This window comes from Aspergillus tanneri (assembly GCF_003426965.1).
Source record: "Aspergillus tanneri strain NIH1004 chromosome Unknown AapTan_5_pilon_pilon_pilon, whole genome shotgun sequence".
In the NCBI taxonomy this organism is placed as follows: Eukaryota; Fungi; Ascomycota; class Eurotiomycetes; order Eurotiales; family Aspergillaceae; genus Aspergillus; species Aspergillus tanneri.
Window position 1 is genome coordinate 3,739,938 of NW_022984632.1, and position 21,116 is coordinate 3,761,053.

General features: G+C 44.8%; 6 protein-coding genes across 6 annotated transcripts; 3 read left to right on the forward strand and 3 right to left on the reverse strand.

Moving 5' to 3' along the window:
* Nucleotides 1-297: 297 nt before the first annotated feature.
* Nucleotides 298-1,685, reverse strand: ATNIH1004_010625 (type III polyketide synthase; the record flags this gene model as incomplete). The annotated part of the gene is made up of 2 exons (XM_033575193.1): nucleotides 298-1,609; nucleotides 1,669-1,685. 2 exons carry the CDS (start codon nucleotides 1,683-1,685, stop codon nucleotides 298-300), a joined length of 1,329 nt encoding a protein of 442 aa, XP_033423211.1.
* Nucleotides 1,686-5,794: 4,109 nt separating this feature from the next.
* On the forward strand, nucleotides 5,795-8,023 carry ATNIH1004_010626 (DsbA family oxidoreductase; the record flags this gene model as incomplete). Its single annotated transcript, XM_033575194.1, has 5 exons — nucleotides 5,795-5,826; nucleotides 5,874-6,050; nucleotides 6,106-6,128; nucleotides 7,311-7,348; nucleotides 7,403-8,023. 5 exons carry the CDS (start codon nucleotides 5,795-5,797, stop codon nucleotides 8,021-8,023), a joined length of 891 nt encoding a protein of 296 aa, XP_033423212.1.
* An 832-nt stretch (nucleotides 8,024-8,855) lies between these two features.
* ATNIH1004_010627 (cytochrome P450) lies at nucleotides 8,856-10,112 on the reverse strand (the record flags this gene model as incomplete). The annotated part of the gene is made up of 4 exons (XM_033575195.1): nucleotides 8,856-9,274; nucleotides 9,326-9,910; nucleotides 9,969-10,037; nucleotides 10,109-10,112. The coding sequence occupies 4 exons, from the start codon at nucleotides 10,110-10,112 to the stop codon at nucleotides 8,856-8,858; spliced, it is 1,077 nt and encodes a 358-aa protein (XP_033423213.1).
* A 1,466-nt stretch (nucleotides 10,113-11,578) lies between these two features.
* On the forward strand, nucleotides 11,579-12,672 carry ATNIH1004_010628 (terpene synthase family protein; the record flags this gene model as incomplete). The annotated part of the gene is made up of 3 exons (XM_033575196.1): nucleotides 11,579-11,864; nucleotides 11,937-12,222; nucleotides 12,276-12,672. 3 exons carry the CDS (start codon nucleotides 11,579-11,581, stop codon nucleotides 12,670-12,672), a joined length of 969 nt encoding a protein of 322 aa, XP_033423214.1.
* Nucleotides 12,673-14,630: 1,958 nt separating this feature from the next.
* On the forward strand, nucleotides 14,631-16,778 carry ANK2_3 (Ankyrin-2; the record flags this gene model as incomplete). Its single annotated transcript, XM_033575197.1, has 1 exon — nucleotides 14,631-16,778. One exon carries the CDS (start codon nucleotides 14,631-14,633, stop codon nucleotides 16,776-16,778), a length of 2,148 nt encoding a protein of 715 aa, XP_033423215.1.
* A 2,482-nt stretch (nucleotides 16,779-19,260) lies between these two features.
* Nucleotides 19,261-20,075, reverse strand: AIM6_2 (uncharacterized protein; the record flags this gene model as incomplete). Its single annotated transcript, XM_033575198.1, has 3 exons — nucleotides 19,261-19,458; nucleotides 19,533-19,886; nucleotides 19,944-20,075. 3 exons carry the CDS (start codon nucleotides 20,073-20,075, stop codon nucleotides 19,261-19,263), a joined length of 684 nt encoding a protein of 227 aa, XP_033423216.1.
* Between the last annotated feature and the right edge of the window lie 1,041 nt (nucleotides 20,076-21,116).

Sequence of the window (21,116 nt, forward strand, 5' to 3'; positions counted from 1 at the left end):
GACAAGTTTCAAAATGGCTGTGATCATCCCATGCCAGGGAATCTTTCAACTGGACGCCCACATGCTACATCTCCTTACAGGAGATTTTATTCCTATTTATTCTGAACTGTGCACTGTGATAAAAGATTAGGTCTGTTTAGAATTTACTCAATAGCTGAGGTATTTGGTGGCTGCCATAGGCGCGGTAACGTAAATGATAGTATATTGTAAACAGTTAGACTCCTTAATTTCTCTTTGCTACACAGCAGCATTTTCAAATATGATATAAAAAAATCTAGCAAGATTCACAGCGTGACGTTAACATATACTCACTGATTGGTCAATTCCAGTGCCGACTACTTCAAACACTATCCCTTCCACTGTGATTCCGGGAGCAAAAGAAAATGCAAGTCCTCTTGACAGCGGTCTTTCATCTTTGGCCTCGGCCACCATTTGCTCCAGGACGAAGGGTAACGATGCACTGAGCATATTACCAAACTTCATTAACACTTCCCAGCTCTTGGCCGCATTTTGATTGTTCAGCCCCAACGATCGAACCGATTCCTCAATTATTTTCGGACCACCCGGGTGAATGGCCCACAAGTGTACATCTGACCGTGACATTTCGTGGAGGGCCAACACCTTATCGATCACAGGAGCTAAACCAGCATATATATATGAAGGCAAATCAGGCGATAGCTCACAGGTGATGCCGTTGTGATTAATACCGAGGGTAATCCCGTCACTAGTCTCATCCACCAGATTATGGAAGTTCTGGCGAATAATTACTTCTCCCGGCATAAGATGCATTTTCTGTTGTCCATGCCCTGGACAGGTGGGAGAAGGAGAGCCCACTACCATCGCAGCACTCCCATCCGCGAACAGACTCGAAATTATGACATCGTTGAGGTCATCATTATACACAGCATTCACGCTTGACAGCTCCACGCAGCACACTAATGCCTTGGAGTCTGGGTGAGCTCGTACAAAATCAGCTGCTAATCGCAGTCCGTTCATGGCCGCCGCACACCCCATGAAATTTACCACGGCACGTGAGACTGAATGAGAAAGACCCAGGCCCTTGACAATGGCAACGTCCACACCAGGTGCCACAAACCCAGTGCTCGTCACCAGGACCAACATTCCAATATCCTCAGCAGGATTTATAACTCGACTCGCAGTTAGGGCGCGCGAAGAAACTTTGATAGCTAGTGGAGCCGCATGTTCAAGGAAAAGATCCATACGTTTACGGATAGGCATGGCTCTGTCAAACTTAGGGTGCAAAGGATCCACTGCCATATGGCGGGTGTGGATACGTGTCTTTGCATACAGTCGGGGGATGCGATCCCGTTGCTCAGGATGAGAATCAAACAGCGAGGCTACCACATGTGCTGTGTCTGACTGTGTCCTTTTTCCCTCTGGAACCTCTGTTGCGATGCTCTCAATCACAATAAGAGGTTTGTTTCCGAGCTGTTGATGCTGTGGCGAAGCAAATCCAATACCGCGTATGTCTGCCTGAGCTTGTGGAGCATCCTCCCCATATAGGTCTTTCATATTGTTCGGGACTCTTCCATGGAATTTGGATACCTCGTCCTTTGGGTATAGGGGCACACAGGTGCTGGTGTTTATGCTGGACAACAGTGTAAGTACAAGCAGTCTTTGCACCGAGATTGTGTTTGGCAAGCTTACTTGGATGAGCTGGCCATAGCTTTGATTCTGTATATGTCTGATGCTTAAAGCAGTACTGAGTAGTGTCCACTGAAATTCCCACGCAGCTCTCTAAAGGAACTAGGACGCCGTTAGATGTGATAGAGACTGGCGCAAAGCTGTTGAGAAATATATACTTACCCGGGCACTAGTCTTATGACTTATCTGATTAGGTACCTGAACAAACAACATTATTGCCAGGCATGCATCTTCTGGTATTTGCCGAGCACTAATTACAGTACCACCAACCCTCAACTTAATCCGCCTCTAACCAGATACCGGCAGACTGGCTTTAGGCCTAGATCGTTCTTTACACGTGCTAGTAGAAAACAGCACGTTTAAGTGGGTAAATATCATTGATAACGGAGTTATTCGATAGTGCCGAAAAGCCTGAAACCCACCGGCAGCCCCTGTTCGGAGTGTTTGGGGCTGTGCTTCTTTTGCACAGAAACTTTTAGAGTTATAAATCAAGAATTGGAATGAAATTGTGCCGGGTCCGCATCACTATTTTCTCCAACAGAGAGCATTTTTGGGCACCAGAGGGCCTTGATCCAAGGGGAAATAAATGGTGTCTCTGTACGGATCAGGGGGCCTTTCCAGGGCAGGTATACTATAGCCATATAAAGCAAAGCAGTGAACAAACCTAACTTTCCGAGCTCCATTTGCTTTTGTTTTAAGGACCATTCGGCGGCCCCCACAATCAGATGGTGGGGTACTGTTTGAAGATTTTTCGGGTCGGCCCCACATCATTGATGAAACATTTAAACCTTATATGCTTGGGACGGCTTTCTCCAGAGAGGTTTCATGGATTCCAATTACTAGTGGACTTTGCTTAGCTTTGGATATCATCATACTTCAGCATTTTTTGGGCCGGCATCAAGAGTATGGGCACCAAATTCATGGTACTCGGATAATCCGAGATGTTTAATCATACAGAGAGAAGACCTGGCCCTTTTTGGTTTTCAGAAATGTAAGCTTATCCGCCCATATAGTATTCGGGTGTATAGAATTTATTGGGAAATAAAACTTGGTTCAAAATAGTCAGGTAAATTGCTATCAGCCTTCCACCGAGTTGCTGGTACATGCAATTAGACACCCCAGTCTCCAAACACATTTGTTTCGACTGTTTTATAAAAACAGCTACAACATCGAGTGTCTCAGGGCACAATAATTTTATCACGGGTAATGTTATTTTATCTGTTGGACTATGCTAAATAACAACTTTAACTTTTGGTACGCGCTTAGGCTGCTTGTCTGGTGTTTTCGACAGGGTCACTTCGTTCTGCCCACAACTTCAGCAGCTCTGAAGTTCTGGGAATTGCGCTTGCATAGGCTCATGGTAATGTGGCAAAGAGATTGAACGAAAGAATCTAGAGGTAAGTTACCATTTTAGTTTCTAACTACACTGTAGCAGCTTCTTCATACGCCCCAAGGAGGCGGAACCAACAGGTACTGCGTAGGGGCTAGAACAAGCGTGATAATGGACAACTCAATTCAGCATATGCAAGGCTCCAGCCACCGTGGTCTAGAGAATATGGGCCACATGTTCTAAGGAATTCTAGCGGTGGCCTTGGTCTTGCTTTATCAGGCCGCGCAACATTAATGGCGCACTGGAATTTGGGTCAACATCGGGTTTTGTGATTTGTGAAAGGCTGGCTCATCTATTACCCCATCTATCTTGGCGGGGACTGATGGAGCACTAGCTAGCTATCCGTTGACAATTGTGTCTCCAGTTGATGGGCTGGGTGGCTCCATCACCCGAGTGAAAAGCCTTGAAACCTGTCGCCCATCGAATTCGTTCCATTGACGTGGGGACACCGATCACTGAACCTTGATGGTCTCTTGGTCTCATAGTCACAGGAAGCCCAGAGATTAAAAGGAAAAATGGTCCAGTGAGTCGCGCCATAAGGCCCACGATGTAGTGTGAAAGAATTGTCTCAAACCTACCCAGGTCAGACTGAAGTCATTATCGGTGATATAAAGGAACGTATTATAGCAGTGGGGAATCTTAGTGCCAGCTTGCGAAACCAGTAACCTATGTTGACTCTATTCTAATGCTAGCTAGATATAGGATATAAATTGACGGTTATTTAAATGTTGCTCCTCATATTATTAGGTGAGTGCTGGAAGTTAGATTTATATTAGAAACTTTTTGTGTTCTTGCCCTTTACCCTTTACTGAATACTTTAAATAGTTCCTCTATTTGTCTTGCAAAGGGATTAAGTGGCTAATTAATGTAACTGAAGACCACACATAGGCTCTTATTATCACGGACCTGATCTTGCTATAGTACGCTGAGCTCGATGACGATCTGGTCATCGATTTGCACCTTTTTTCTATGGCGTAGTGATAAAGCTCAGCACCACCACGCAGCCGGACCTGGGCCTCACAAATTCCAGATCCACTAGAATCACTTGTGGGTCGATGCTTGCAAATATAGAGTCTGCTTAGTTAGTGGAACTTAGTGAATATAGTTACTGAAAGCCTAGAATCTTGCAAGATATATATCTCTTGGGCTCCATATCAACGCTGTGGAAATATTTTAGTTTATTTGGCAATACATTACTGTATTATTTCTTATTTTAGTAAAATAGAGAAGCGCCAAGCAAGTTTGTACACGCTGAATTACCTATATGGGTGCTGTACCGGTACCGATTTATATTAGAGAATACTACAATAATCTAGCTTTGGAGCTAGGGTAATAGATAAATATGTTAGCTACCTGCAAAACAGAATAGAAGGGAAATACAGCCAGCTTTCCAGGAAATAATGTAGAGCTCTTGAAGGCACTCTAGATTATGGACAGCAAATATTATGATGAAATGTCACCAGGGCTAGACAGACCCCACTATAGCATGACTCAACACACAATAATCAACAACACAGAGATTATTCAAGCTCTCATTGAATTACAGATATAGTTCTGCCTCTTAGTCAATCCTACCGACCATTATGGACATGATTTGTGGACAGCATAACTATACGGAATAGAATGCTCTGATGTCCCCAGAGTAGCAAAAATACTTTCCAAAACTTCCAGTTTCGGTAATGATAAACTCTTTTTACATTCACAGTCCATTTACCCGCCAGGTTTCATATCAAGTATTCTTGTTGAAACCGTCAGCAATATTTCCCTCAAAAGTAGCTTGTCAAGCAATATATAGCTTAAGATAGTTTTATGATTCAGTCCGCGTAACGTTGCTTTCTAGTACTCTAGATACTTGCTAGCACCTTGAAGCCATCTTGGAACTATACGATGTAAAGCCTGCGAGGCGTTTTCGTTCTGAATGCAGGGAAAAAAGGTATTTGAAAGGAGACAAGTAGCAAATTGAGCAGGAACTTGTCTGAATGGTTATAAGAAAGGAGAAGTCTTTCCTGGACGGCGCTTCAGACCAGTTCCGCTGGCACAATATGTTGAGTCTGTTATGGAAAGACTATATAGGTATTCCGCCCGGCTTGGCTGTTCCCGGTTTCTACATGAGGACTCCATTCTACCCCCGCCACCTTGATAGAGTTGAGAACCGAAGAGGTCGAGTTCCTTAGGAATGCAAGAGACTCGGTTGAAATACTGTGGCTCCTGATGTTCCCACAGATAACATGTGCTCCCTAGTTAGGCTAAGAGTCGGCCTGTAGCCGATTTATAGCACTCTGCGTATTATTTGCCCTAAATTCCACAACAGAGACCGAGAGAAATAGCGTGGCTTGATGGACATCAGATACAAGGCCATATGGTTTCTCCTGTATAGACTATGTCTCTACCTGTATCGAGGCTGCTCTGCGACTTTCTTAATACCAGAGTGTGCAGGCTGTCGGACTGGAAGATTTTGTTGTTGGACAGGCCATCGTCTTTAACGATAACAACTCCGAAGTTGAAATGCTTAGCCGTCGACCAAGCAATTCATTAGGAAGGTTCCTTCGAGTGCGAATACTCCGGAAACGCAGGATTCGTGCCGGAATACTCGACTATGATCCTATAATACGTAGGAAGGCCTTCTAGCAGTCCTGCTGGGACACTGGCTCCCTAAGCGAGCTTCCAGAATAGGTGAAATCCACAACACCAACATAAAATATTGTCCGGATAGAGCCGAGTTCTGTAGAAAACGCCTCCATGCCTTTGTGGCCTCTTTACAAAACTCCAGTGTACGAGATGGCCTGGCCGGTTGTGTCTTGGATTGTCTGACTGGCAGGTCCCTTGAGCGCCAGGTGCGGTCCAACCTCAATCGCGAGGTCAAAGAATCCCTTCGGCTTCAGAAGAAGCTGCACGGCCTTGGCTTCGTTAAATTACAGCCCCAGTATCGATCTGCACTACTTTTCAATACCTCACTAATGGTGAATACACTGGAGATCCAGACAGGCGTCATGAGGTGGGTGTGTGAACTGGACCCGACATTGTTTCAGGGACTGAACGTAGGGCTCTAGGCAGGCTGCATATGATGTGAATGGTAGGCGCGGTCAACCTTAGCTGTCGAGTGAATTTCTTTTCCTCGTGAAAAGACAATTTTGATTTCCTCGACCCGTCCACATAACCAGATAGTGTCACACTAGTTGGAGGGTTGCTGGCACATACATTCGGTCTTCAAATGTCGGAAGGCTGAAGAGTTCCTCCGCATCCTCGAATGTAGTACCAACAGCGAGCATTGAAAGCGTACGGCGGCTGATTGGGTGTGTGTTAACATAAATATAGGTTCTGTAGAGTTGCTCTTCTCTGGTTGTTGAACTAGTACTTAGTATTAGCCATGTCTACCAACTGTGCAGTAGAAACGTTGAATACCGTCGGAACATCGGGTCCATCAGGGCCATGCCACACATGGTAAGCTGGGGAATGTAGGTACTATATACTAGGTATAGTACATAAAATGGCAGGAGTGATATAAGTTGTAGTGTTAGGAGCGCTCAGAAGCGCAATAGCCAGATCCTTAGCTAAGATGCTTAGTCAGGTGCGAAGTGTTTAGTTATATTCGCGCCGGTGGGACTGAACTCTTGAGGGCTGGCGATTAGTTCTGCAATATACGTGGTATCTTCCCTCCCATACAGACACTCCCTTTCATACCGTAGCGCACGATTCAGCTCGTTACCGACCCCACACATAACATGTAGCCTGTTTCATTTCAACTTTGTTCGGTCATAAATATTACTATCTTAGCCATACTGCAATCTTCCTAAAATTTATATAAATGAAAACAAATAGAATCCTTACCAACCTGGTCCTAATCTTGGCAGACGACTGGTTCTCTATTTTAAACAAAGAAACGAAAGTGGAGTTTTAGGCAAAAGAATTAGCTCCTGTCGACAATTAACTATGGTATTATTGATTATTCAGCGCCTTCTCGGTCAAATGTTGTTGATACAACATCAGCAGATCGCTTATATTTCCTATATTAGTTAGTTTATATTTTTCGTTTGTTTATCTCGCCTTATAAATGTGAGATGTTTTGGTAGTTTAGTTAAATTAGAGACCTAATTCTATGCAGGATCGATACTTGCGAAGACGCGTATTTTTTATGGTCGACGGCTCCTATTTATACTCCCTTGGTACCCTTGTTGCCCTGACCTACCGCTTTGCGCCCCGCTCCTTACCCTCACTCTCATCCTCGTCAATACCAATATATCTAACGGTATGGCAGTCATCGAAATAGAAGTAATCTTCGACTTTATCTGTGCAGTAAGCTCCCACAACCATATCACATGCCGTTGAATAGAGTACTAAACAATGTAGTGGTGCTACATCGGCAAACGTAAACTGGACAAAGCGATCGATCTCTACCGAAAAGTTTACCCGGGAGGAAAATACGACACCATCAACATAAAATGGAGCCCTTACTACCTCAACTACAATCCACACGCGCGCAGTGTGCCGAAAAGTGAACTGGTTTATGAGCGACTGAGTGATATGAAACTGGAGCAGCGAGAGGCCTTATTCAAGCGCATGGACCAAATAGGGCGTTCTGTCGGCATTAATATCAAAAGTGGAGGTTTAATTGGGTCAAACACTCGCGATGCACATCGCCTTGTGCATCTCAGCCGGCAGAAGCCTCAGGATGTTCAGAGTGCGCTCGTGGAGAATATTCTCGCAGCGTATCACGAACAAGAGAAGGATATATCGTCGAAGGAACTGTTGAAAGAGATAGCTGTGCGTGTGGATCATGATGCTGCGGAGATAGATAGGTGGTTGAATTCTGATATAGCGGCTGAGGCCGTGGACGAAGAAGCCCGCATGAACAAAGAGAGGCCAGACAATACTGGTGTTCCTTGTTATATTATTCAGGGGTATCGGCTGGATGGTGCCAGCGATCCGTCCGAGTTTATGGAAATATTTGGGAAGGCGAGGGTTGAATGATATTCTGCAGACCTTCTCTAACCCTCTTCGAAACGATTCGATAGACGACGAGGCCATACAACGTGTAGATTACCTTCGCGGTCTATATTCCTTCTACTTATTATGCTTACGTGAAAGCATTAATAGCCTCTTTTAGAGCCAATAGCTCTTGCTAGTTATTTTGGGTGATCCACATATATATTTGAGTGTTCTAAACTGTCTTTTTTAGTCGATCAGTAGTGGCTTGCCAGTTATGCCGCTGTTCAAAGTTCGAGGTTTTAAGGACTATACAGGAATGGCATTCTTATTTCACTTGGAGCAGACAATTAATGCTCTGTGCAGGTTGCTGTTAATATTGCTACCGTAACGGACAACTTATTTTTAATAGTTAAATGGGTGACGATATTGTAATCACAGCTAACTTATTGTGACCGCGGAGACGGTAGATAAGTGAATTGGGAGCCAGACTTGGTATTACCAAGTCTAGTTGACCTTTTTGCAGTGGCGTGGCAATTGGGTGTATCCTGTAACCTAGTCTTACCCTTTTCGGACTAAGGAGATTACAATATTGTGAACTTTACATATAGAATAAATTGTGCATAGAAATGGGTTAATTTCTATTGACCTAATATACATATTGGCACATAAATTATCGGGGTTTTTGACTAGACTAATAGTATTTAATTTTCCTCCGAGTATAACAGTAATCGATATTTTGCACCTAGGATTAAGAGAAAAAAGAGTAGCCTGATTAAAAAACAGTAGACAATTGCATATGCACTAATTAATGAAGGAGATAATGAAGGACAGCCTGCCATCGCCACATAGATATGTATTAATCCCTTTTCCGGTATTAATTAATCTTCCTCTTCCGTATCACAAGCATTTTGGCTGGATCCGGGTAGAGAAAGAACCTATCAATTGCGCTTTTTGGACGTCCCTCGGCTACAGTGGCGAGAGAGAGATCATATCCTATCAACAAGAATCCCAGGAATAATTTGATCTCAATCGCTGCAAACCACCGACCAGGGCAGGCCTGTAGGCCATATCCGAAATGGAGAGAAGTCTCATTGACAGAGACATATTCGTGCTTACCACCACCCTCTTTCTCCCGCAGGTTGTGGAAACGTAGGCCATCAAACTCGTCGGGATTTTCATAGTACTTTGGGTCATGGCCAATATGGAACGAGGGTGCTGCAATATGGGAGCCCTGAGGAATATGGGTTCCGTCAGAAAGAGTAAGTGGTTCCAACGTCTTTCTCTCAAATGACACTAGCAGAAAGTCAGCCACTCTGGTACCAGTATTCTGCGCTCAGTAAATACCCATGGCTAGTGGACTGAGCCTCTGGGACTCTTTTATGAAGCTGTCCAGTTTTGTCATCTTTTTAAATGCCTCTTTAGTCAGACCTCCGCAACCACATGAGTCGTGAATAAACTGAAACTCCTCTCTCAAAATTGGAATATATTCCGGGTGGGCTGCGAGGTCAAACATGCATTGGGCCACTGCAAAGGAGACAGTATAAGTACCGGGCACAGTAACTAATATGTGGATCAAACTTTGTGTCTCAGTTGACCTGTCACTTGCGGCAGAGTTTTTCCACACCCATTCAAGCATGGTATTCTGTTTGAACTGTCCTTTATGCTGAGCCTCGAGTTCAGGGACAAGCAGATCTGTCATTTGAGCTCTTATTTTGCGCATTCGTCTAAGTTCGGGGCACGCATATTGTATTATCGGGCGCATGAAAGCAGGCCACCGGGATATAGATGAAATGGCTGAGAACATTTCAACTGGGTGCTGGCTATAGAGATCAATCCATTTGCGACTTAATGGCAGCCCAACATTAATTCTTCCTGAAACAAGTCCAATAATGCGCAATGCCTTCTCAAATGTTGGAACTGGCTGCCATTCTATCGGCTGTTAGCTTTTCTCGCTGCTATATGGCTGGTAAATAAAGTGAATATATACCTTCTGAGGCAGGAAGCTCACGTTGAAAGGCATACATCATCTCCTCTACTAGAACAGGCAAGATCTCACCTGTGTTAAGTTCGAGACTATTAGTAAACCTAAAACTTACATAACCATGAATACAAAAGCAGGTTTCTCACTCATGTGATTATTCAAGTCTATCTGTACACTCTTCATAAATGCTGAAGAGCACACAGCTCCTGTATATTTTGCTTGATATTGCTATACCAAGCCGTATTAGCAATGGATGCGAGAGATATCTAATATCTAGCCATTATTTCTTACATCATGAACATGGCTAGGGAAGTCAACTCTCTTGTCTGTTCGGAGCGATGGGAGTGCCTTGATAGGAATGATATATAGTGGGTAATCTGAGGTTTGGATCTTCCACGTCGAAGAGTTCTGTATTTCAAATTAATAACGTGAGATAAGATAAGTCAACCATTTCTAGAGAGATATAAAAACAAGACCGGTATATAGATTTACCTTCTGATACCCATCTTGGAGAATCTCCCTCTCGTTTAATCGAGCTACATGAAGAAAATTTCTGACGAAGGCGACAACAAATATTAAAGATGACAAAATGGAGATGTAACAGAGGGTGGTACAGTGTTTGGAAAGAAAAGACAAGATAAACGAGGTCATTATGAAAGTTATTGTAATGGTATGCCGTCTCTGGGGATTGCTGAGGCTTTAATTGAGGGACTTATGCTTCTCCTAATGAGTGGTGAGTTGGGTCAATTTATAGCCGTCCAGAAATACAGACTCCCAATCAAAGAAAACCAAAAAAGCAAGGAAAAAAAAGCGAAAATCCTTCATAAATACTTAGAGAGATTAAGCTTTGTATTATGGAATAGTAGAACTACAATGAATAATGTCATACTCCATATCATTCCTCTAAGCTCCCTAAAAAGGTACGAAGCTTCCCTATTGTATGCCGAGTCTAAATACTTTAATACGAATCATATAATCGACCGGGGAAAGTTAAAGTTCTTGTTATTTACGAGCAGAGCACATATCAGTGCGTCATGATATCTTCACGAGGTAGTACTAACCTTGAGGTTCCACAACACATGGAGGCAAACTACAAGCAAAAATGCCTCATTCGACTGAGTAATACCGATTATCTGATCCTTAAAAACCAAAGCATCTCATTAGCTTCACGGAAGGCACAGCTGCTGGCGTGACAATAGGGGTTCCAGGAGGGGAAGGAGACTTTCGATTAGGCTGGTTGAATCAGGTTTTGGCCTGTCAGGTGGCTTAAACTTTGCGCGAATTTCCATTCAGTATAAGAAGATCCTTAAAAATTAAACCACGCAATAAGCCTCAGATAACTTCTGCCGTCACATGTCATCAAAAAAGTATGATTAGTCTCTGACTCTAGCCTGTTGCCCTGCCCAATTGGGGTAATAGACTTGCCTTTAAGGATCTTTCCAAAATTAGTTAAAAAGCCTCTCAGTTTACCACCCGCAACTACTGCAATGAATACTTGCTCAGTCCAGCTACAGTAATTAGTCCTGCTTACTGCCATAAATTATCTTCGCAATCGTGTGTCAGAGTACTCATTAACTCCTGTGGCCTTCGAAAATATAATCCCCACATCTACCGCCATGTCGTTTAATAGCACGCAAACTTGGGACCCCATTCCTGCCTTTAACCATCCAGAGCACTTTAGCCGATTCCCGGCCGCTATCGCCCACAATGCAGCAGATGTTGTTAATGCGCTCCGTAAAATTATTGATGCATGCTGCGCCCCGGATTCAAAAGAAGGCATGAAGGCAAAAACCCGACATCTACGCGCAGAGAATGAACCTTTTGCTATCTGTCATTGTACTGCTGATCCTGAGCGGCTGGTTGTTCTTTCATCGATCATAGAGTTGGCATGGATCAACGACGGTGAGTAGCTATTATGAAACCATGGTGCCCTTAAGTCCTTGACTGCATGGAATGGTAGGCTGACTACTGCAGCAGATGTCACAGAGGAGCTGGACCATAAGACTGCTTGTGTTAAACACGGCACGCTGATGGATGCTATGAACCTTGAAACCCTTATAAACGCACAGATTGGCCAGTTTAATTCCCAAGAGACATTGTTTGGCTTGCTTGTACAAAAGGCAGCCGCGATGGATCCACGATCTGCTACGAAACTAGTAGACGTTCTCACTAACTATCTTCGGACTTTTGATAGCAGCGATGAAGACTTCAGTTCTATGAACACATACATCCCATATAGAGTGGGAAACTGTGGATACTGGTCAGTTTATTTAATTGCCCCGATTTCTAGTCGATGCTGAGACACAGACATAGGATCTCTTCATATTTTATCCGTTGGGGAATGGGCATGATCCTCAGTGATGCAGAATATGAATCAATCCAGGAGTTTGACTTCAGCATGGGGGTTATTTTGGGGCTCACGAACGACTATTTTAGTTGGGATGTGGAAAAGGACCAGGAAACTGACCGTGTGCGAAACGCTGTCCGCGTCTTGATGAAGGAACACGGCATTTCAGAGACTGTTGCAAAAATACTACTTAAAGGCATCATTGTCGATGAAGAGGAAAAGGCCTGTCGATTGAAGCACCAGGCATTGAGCTCCTTGCGTTCCCCTTCCCCAACGTTGTTGCAGTACATTGCAGCCATTGAGTTGTATGTAGGCGGAAGCTGCTACTGGCATGCAACTGCGCCGAGATACAAGAGGCAGTGAAGCAGATGTAACTTACTCTTTCTACTTACCTGAATTGTTATTCACATTAAGTATGCCGGTGTATCAGTGGATTATTTAGAAAACCACAGGCCATTTTAATTTCACAGTACTTGACATCAGCAAAATAGGTCATTCACCCTGTTGGCCTTCTTTGAATTGAATCATTCATTGATTATGTTGCTTTTTTTTTTCTTATTCTTTCAATTCGTCTAGTGCAGCATCGAATAAACCTTTCTATTCAGGCAAAATATGATCTGCGAAGTTCTTCAGAAACTCTAACCTATTACTTATCGACATACCTTGCTACCTGCAGTACAGTCATTGCAGGAATAGATAATATTACCATCATAAATTAATTTGCAAGAAGCTAGTAGTACTAATTAAGTTCCTTTTATATTCAAAATCCCTGCAACTGAGTAGTATCGTTAAAGAGGACATTGATATGTTGTAGGCCGCTTGCAAAAATGCTCTCTCGGGCGAATTTCTTAATCGGCATGTTACGTAGATATAACCAAAGTATCCATCAGTGAACATGAAAGATTTAGGACTACGATTATTATAGAGTATGACGATGTCCAAGAACCTTAACACTGAGATTTAAGAACCCCTTCTGAATTAGTTAATATATTCCATCGGAACCCTTTATCTCCGCACCTGAAACTATACCTAGAATCCTACTGGCAAAAAATAGGAAGAATCAAATAAAGTATGCACATTCCCAGTATTTGTATATCTGTCTATTTAATTTCTACTACTAGAGCAGTATAGACATTACCAACACATGGCATACTGTATAAAGAGTTCACTGGGTAGGGCCATCCCAAACTCAGTACTGCATTAGTTGGAATTTTCTCTAACTATAGCCCATACAGTGGACACTAGCTGGAAGGTCTTTTGTCTGTGGAATGTCTCGATCAAGATTAACCGCGACTTGGACAAGATAGTCATTTACATTTCTCTAACAGTGACTCCACTCAGCAGACACTCTACTATTATCAATTTCTAGAGAATATAGAAAGCAACGAGGAGATGCACGGAATGAAATACTTACTTAAATATCCAGAAAAATATATCGACAGTGTATGTAATTTCCCCAGTTCGGCCAGCGGACAGTGATCACTCTGTTGGTCTATCCGCAAAATCTTGATTATATCTCTGGGTGACTCGATGTCTCTGAAGGTGGAAGGCATTCTCGATGATATGTTCCCGTGCACATGCCAAACGAGAACCGCCTTAAGTGCACGTCCCCCTGCGGTTTAAAACACGCTTCACCGGCATACGAGGCGATAAAGACAGTATGAGGGGATTAAAAGAGACGGGGTTACAGAGCACAACGCTGTCGCCACAATAGCCGTTCTGCGTCTATGAGTTAGATAAGTTGATCCAGATTGATGAGGAAGCACGAGAGGCGACTTTTGAAGGAGGCTGGATTTACGGTGATCGAGCTCCAGCATTGCGATGTCCTGGATTCTGAAGGACGTCGTTATTAACGTACTTCCGGGGACTTGGTATTCCTTATGTTTTACTTTGTTTCCTTTCCTTTTCAGTTGTATGTAGATCAAGCTCTTCTGAAACATAAGATTCTCCAAAATGCAACGATCGGGTCAGTGACATGCTGTCGTTCAATCCCAGCCATTTCTGAATTCTGCATCCTCTTTTCGAATGAAAGAGAAAACAGTCATAACATGTTGGAATGGACAGATCCTCCAGGTTTGACTCATCGGACATGGGATCTACGAGAACGGCTGACACAATATAAAATGACAGATCCACCATTACGAGCTCCCCCCTCATTTACGCTTCTGATCGTCTTGATCGTCGCTGTGCACCTGCTTGTTAGTGGTTTATTTTGTCAACCAAGTATGGTCGACAATCACAAAACATTCGCCTCTCTCCATCCTGAAAAATATTGAGTTCTGCTGTTGTGCATAAGTGAAAGGCCGTGTATTTGCAGGGCAATGGATAGGCTTCCTCTCGAGGTCCTCCAATTAATTGCAGGCTACCTTGATGTGGTCGATCTGTGGTGCTGGCTCTCCACCGCAAAACAATACTACTTGGTTTTAGAGGATGAGCTATATACCAAAGCTGTCCGGTCAGATGAGAAGAGATACGGATTTCCTGTATATCCTATTATTGCCGCAATCCACTGTCCAGCAGCCGCCTTCAAAAAGCTGTTAGAAAAATTAAAGGAAAGCGAGATCAGGGACCCAGATATTGACTTGAGTTCAGTTTCCATTGATTTCGACTGGAGCCGAGTATACAGCAACCCTTATCTGTCTCAACAATTTCGAACATCACTCCTGCACATTCTATGTGCAATCGGTCATGTAGAGCCAGTCCAACTCGCCCTGGCAAAGGGCGCTGATCCATCTGTATATGATACCGAAGGGTGGACGGCACTACATAGGGCAGTCGGTCCTCGAGAATGTGATCTTGAAGTGGTGAAGTTGTTGCTTGATACGGGTATGGATCCCAATGTACCGAGATTGGACAACCGTCTTTACCTCCAGACACCCTTGCATTTTGCAATCAAAAGCAGCTGTTCGGCAGTGGTGGAACGACTTATAAATTCCGGTGGCGACATCCTGGCCCCACTGAGTAGTAGGTCGGCTCTGCCCGGATCTTGGATGTTCAACGGCGATGGGTCAGGTGTTCTCTCCCTCGCAGCACGCTATGGGGATAGCAGGATTGTGCGTTGTATTCTCAGTGCTGGCGAATTTAATGTTGAATGTTTGACAGCTGCATCGCTCCATGCAGCGGAGAACCTGGACTCGAGTGCTATGCGAACGTTGCTACATGCGGGAGCTGTGGTCCACCGTGAACTGCTTGACAGTGCAGCCAGATACAATAATCTACCAGTGCTACGACTTCTCATTGATGCTGGCGCGAGTGTTCGCGAATTGAATGATGAGGGAGCAAGTCTTCTGTGGTCGGTTCGTAGCCCAGAAGCCGCCGAGATGCTGCTGCGAGAAGCACCGGACCTGGCCACGGTTACGTCAGTCCATGGCAAAACGTGTTTGGACTTCATATTTTATCTAGGCGGCTACGGGCTTGGGTCTCGTCTTCCGCTGGTGGACGTACTGATAAATTCTGGATGCGAGATCAAGCCTTCCTCGGAAGACGTGCGAAGGGCAATTATCGCTGTAGCAGAGAACCTGGACATACCGACGATGGAATTCCTTCTAAAGCAAAATAGTTCACTAGTTTCAGTGGAAGATGAGTCCCGGAACTCTCTCTTGCATCTTAGCGCATTCTGTCGCGATGGACAATCATCGTCGAAGAAGCTAGAGCTTATAAAAATGCTTGTGAACTTTGGCTGTTCCATTAATTCGACAAATGGGTCTGGATATAGCGTCTTGCATTGCCTGTTTTGCAATAAGCAACTTCAGCGCCGTGGTTATCACCGTTACGATTTTGACGAAGGCCATATCAGCATAGTTAGATATCTAATTAATTCCGGGCTTTCTCTCCAGATTCACTCAGATATGGATGAAACAGCGTTCGTCTACTCACTTGACCGACAGAACTGGGCGGTGGCGCGTCTCCTCATAGAGGAAGGAGTTCTTGAGTATACAAGCACAGCGGAGCTGCAAGAATCGTGTCATATTGCTACACAGCATGGCCTTCTGGATATTTTACAACATCTTGTCTTGAAGGACTTCAATATAAGCCATCAGGATGGGCTCACTGGTGATACGGTGCTCCACGAAGCTGTTCGGCAAGCCCTCCACCATCATAAGCATATTGAAGGATTCGTCCGAATGGCCGGCTGCATCATACTTGGGTACCATGGCGTGTCCGTTGCGGAGGTTGGAGGGGAACGACGGCTCCATGCTTTACGGGGAGACAAGGCGGGTCGACTAGAGGTGATACGGCTCCTTTGCAATAACGGTGTGGATGCTTCCATCCGCAATAGTGATGGGTTGACTGCTCTTGATCTGGTGGCCCAAACCGGGCCGTTGTTGCCGTGGGATGCAATAGGGAACGAGCTGAGAGAATTGGGGACCAATGATACCGCGTCGAAAGCTCTCGTGCTGGACTGGGCTGCTGGGCAAGAAGAGCCGGACTTGGATGGGATGGCCGATCTGTTTGATGATACATTGTAACAGTCAAGTAGGGAGACGATCCGGAAAGAGTTCGATGTTCTGGAAGAAATTCTCGATAACTCTTTGTTTCAGGCTTTTGTACTATAATTAGCAGGCTGGCCTAGTGCTCTCTATATCTCAGATATGCACTATACTTTACGATTTACTGTCCCCGTAAGAACAGGCGCATAAAGTAATCTTGTAGCTGGTCATATCATTGGCCTTATATGTGATATGTAGTGGAGATGGCTTTGTGTTCTTTTTTTTTCTCTCTTTTAAAGACGATTAGACGTGATATTCACGTGCCAAACTCCTACGCATGTCTCGTATAAAGTTAGAGTTTGCCAATCTGAGAACTGGAGCTGAACCTGTCAAACTGTTGCGGATGATTGTTTGATTTCTCGAACTTACCTATTGTGTACCATTAGTTATTCTGGTGCTGCAGATGTAAACGAACACGTCTTGGTGAGGACCCATTTTTGAGACGGTCGTGGCGAGATGAGGACTAAGCTGACCTTGGGTCGGCCTTAGCAATCAAAGCTTTGCTGTTACTTTCAATAAACATAACCCCCCATTGAGACCTACCCCCAAATTTTTACCCAAGCTACCCCCAGCTTCAGTTGCAACCCTCGTTAGTGCCATCATGATAGCTCAGCAGCTGCATGATTACTCTGTCCCTGGATGTTCGCGATTACGACGTTAGATATAATCTTGATTTCTATTACTTTTTTCTCTGCTTCCCTATCATACTGACGTCACCAGTGTTTGATGTAGCTCAGCATGTGCCATGCTACTGTTTTCCCATGTGGCGCAACCGTGCTTTCACCCAGGCTCCAGGTTCTCTTTTCCTGTTTAATAGTTGTATATGTGCATCTCCGTGCAATCCTGTGCAAAATCTCAGCTTGGGAATAAGAGTTTAACCTTATAAGAGTGCAAGGTGAAATAAAAAAAGCAGTCTTTTTTACACTTAACCTGATCACTACACTACCGGCCTCAGACTACTTTTACCCAACCCCCCAATTCCTCGCCTTAAGCGTGCATATATTCCTCCAAGCTGCGGCGAAATTTTTCTAGACCTTACATGAAACGGTTCCGGGTGCACCAGTCCCACTGTGAACTTCTTGTCCACTAGCTTGGCCATACTGTGCCCCAGAGGGTCAACATCGAAAGCCTCCGTGGGGTTCTTGCCCGCTTAAATAATGCCCACCAGACATCGGAACGAACGTTCAATAGTGTTAAGGCACCTTGAAAGTTTGGCTTTACTTTTTTATTTGTAATTAGGCACTGCATTGTTTGCCGAAGCAACTGCCTTGCTAAGTATTTGCATCAGTGATTATCGTCATCGCCGATAGCGATAATTCATCGATAAATTGACAGAACCTCTCCGCCTATACCGGTACTTCTTACCCACTTCAAATTGGCTCCTTGATTTCCACTGCATCTAATTCTTATTCCTACTAGTATTGTGTAAAATATGGATTCTGATACAGAATCATCTAATCTTATATGTTTATCTACCCTAGACTTGACTGAAACCGAGTCAAAAAGAGGAAAGACCTTAAGGGGCCAAATGACATGGGCCCATACCCGTCCACCACAGGATAGAGATGTCAAGGATATGTCGAGAATCGACCAAGCTCGATCCTTATTAATAAGATAAGTATATGGTGACACAAAGCTACAGTAGTACCTTAATAACGCGTTGATGTATTGTTAAGATCTTATTAACTATATCGTTATTTTATCTTTGTGCGTTCTATATATTATTGCAATATCGCTCATCACACGGCCGGTTAGGTAGGGACTGGGTGAAATTGTATAACGCTATAAGCTGTCGGAACAGTCAAATATGGGAAGGAAGGCGGGCCCTGGGGAGGACTAAGGGAATTCTCTTGAGTCTGGCGAAGGATTGTATTGCCTAAGCTACCTTCTTAAAGTGTCTTGTCTGCTTCCTCAAGTAGCAGACCGCTATTTAACCTAGTGTCTACCTAGGTCCTCCAGCGCACTGCTGTGGGATCCTATATTGTTTCTGGAGTGCCTATATATTATAGCTATATTTTTTAGGCACTAATTATTTTAGTTATCCACCAGGATAACCAAAACCCCTCACTTAGCCGCAAGTCCGCCCCGGAGTTACCAAGACAGAGTGATCAGCCTCCGGCTTTGTTAAGCTCGGCCTAATTAATAGTATGAGTATATTACTAGTAAGCACTATGCCGAGTCCATCGTTTCGAGGTTAACTAGCGAGGCTCCGATCCGGCATGGCAACGACAAGTCCCCGCTCTGATTAATCATGATAATCGCTTAACGTGATATCGCCAGCGCCTAGCGCTGTAATCCTGAGGGTTTATATACAGGATGACGGAAATCAATCTGTTCTCTAAGGAGATTATTCCGTATATGAAGCTCTATAGTTTGCCTGATCGAGTCTCGATTCATTTAGCATAACACCAACCCCGCAACGGTGCACCAATCCCAATTCCATCGCGTTGCCTCGAACAACTCATCCACATTCAGTGTCCCAATCCCACTCTCCACCAAGAATCGCCAGAGCTTTATCCGTAGATCCGCCGGCCACCCGAGTATACCCCAGAATCGTGACACCAATCCCCTTGCCGCGGCCGTATCGATCATCCTCTTCATAGTCTCTTTCTGAGGTCTGCTTGGCCAGACGATTCCAGCTGCCTTCCTTAACGATGCGCTTGCGTAGTATGAGTTGTCGGCAGTGAAGCTGGCGTTGTCTGCAAGTTAATCCAGTGGGGCATCAAAGAACACGTCCCGGTATTCGGCGTCGGCATTGACTAGCTCGAATAGGGTATGCCCGGTGCCTACTACTGTGATCGGCCGCCAGGCCAGCCCGCCGCCAGTCCTATTCCAATATAATAGCCAGCCACTGGCACGCAAGGGGGCCAGTTGATCCATCACCACGGGCCAAGGAGTATGCCCGACGGATTTGACAATAATCAGGAGTGTCCGGCTGGCATTGGGAAGGGTCTCGAAAACTCCGGACCTGGGGACGGGAAAGTTGGCGCCCTGATTTATCTGGGTAAGGATCGTGGTCAGGGACTTGATATAGAGAGACTGTAGCGAGCGGTCGGCTGATAAGGACGAGGGACGAGGTTCCGTGGCCTACCAATAGGTCATTGGACGTTTTATCTAGCCATACACCTGCCTCTACGCCCACACACCAGCGGTGAGCGCATCAAACAGTGGGACACTGCGCCAGTAGTCGTTATGTGAATGGCGCTGGACGGGTGTGATACCTTGGCTAAAGCCCTTGGGCCAGGGGGTTAGCGCCGTAATGAAATCAGATGGCATTCTCCAGCTCTCTCGTATCCACTGCAGCCCATTCGCATGCACGGGAGGGGTGAGCCTGTCGACGAGGACAATGCCCAGGAGGAACCATGCGCTATGTGGTGACCAAAATAAGTGGATAGGATATTGGAAGGTGAAGGGGATAAATACAGTATAACCAGGCCCCCACAGAGGGTGACCAGGAGAAGGCAGCGAGACACATAGCTGTAGATTACCTTTTTCTGCCCCGTGGCTGCGAGCTCTTGACCGCAGTAGAGACAGCAGAGAGACCTCACCAAAGTAACACTCTACTTAATAGCCTGAATGGTGCCATATGTGACCGGGTACCTTTATGCCTGTCGTCGAGGCTAGATGCGGAGTGGAAGGGCAGACAGATCAAAGTGGGACCATCGCATCCAGGTCCGGGTAATCATAGCCACATCGCTTATTGCTAAACAAGAGCTGAACACTCTGCAATGACTTTATCACTTCATCTCAGAGATGACCTTCCAAGCATCTTTCCAGTAGAAAGGCACGTCGAGAGGATAGTAACCATCGCCACATTTTAGCTTCTCATTATAAAAGTAGAGTGCCAGCGGGATGGACAAATGCAGCGTGCAGATGCTGTTTAAACGCTGCGGCAGGATGGTGCGCTGGAGATCAACAATTGTTCGCGTCTGGCGGAAACAGAGGATGTTTTTGGAATAGAGGATATTATTGGATTGCTCAGAGTTACTGGTTGGTTTGCTAGATACCGTAGAAAGACTGCTGGCTTTATATTTAACAATAGTTGTCTAAATAAAATCGGCTGCACTGCCTGTCGTAGGCATCACTAGGCATATACAGGGGTGGGGAGGGAGAGGAGACAAGATGATACTAATATACTTAGAGACTCTGCTCTGTCATCCAGGCATTAACCAATTGGTAGATAATGGTCTGAGCATTAGATGGATGTATGCAGACCCTGGAAGGGGGCGGTGTTATTAAACACAGCTGGGTAGTGATAGTGGAAGCGACAAAATCCATTACTATAGGGAATTAATCCGGTGTGCGTTGGGATCAACG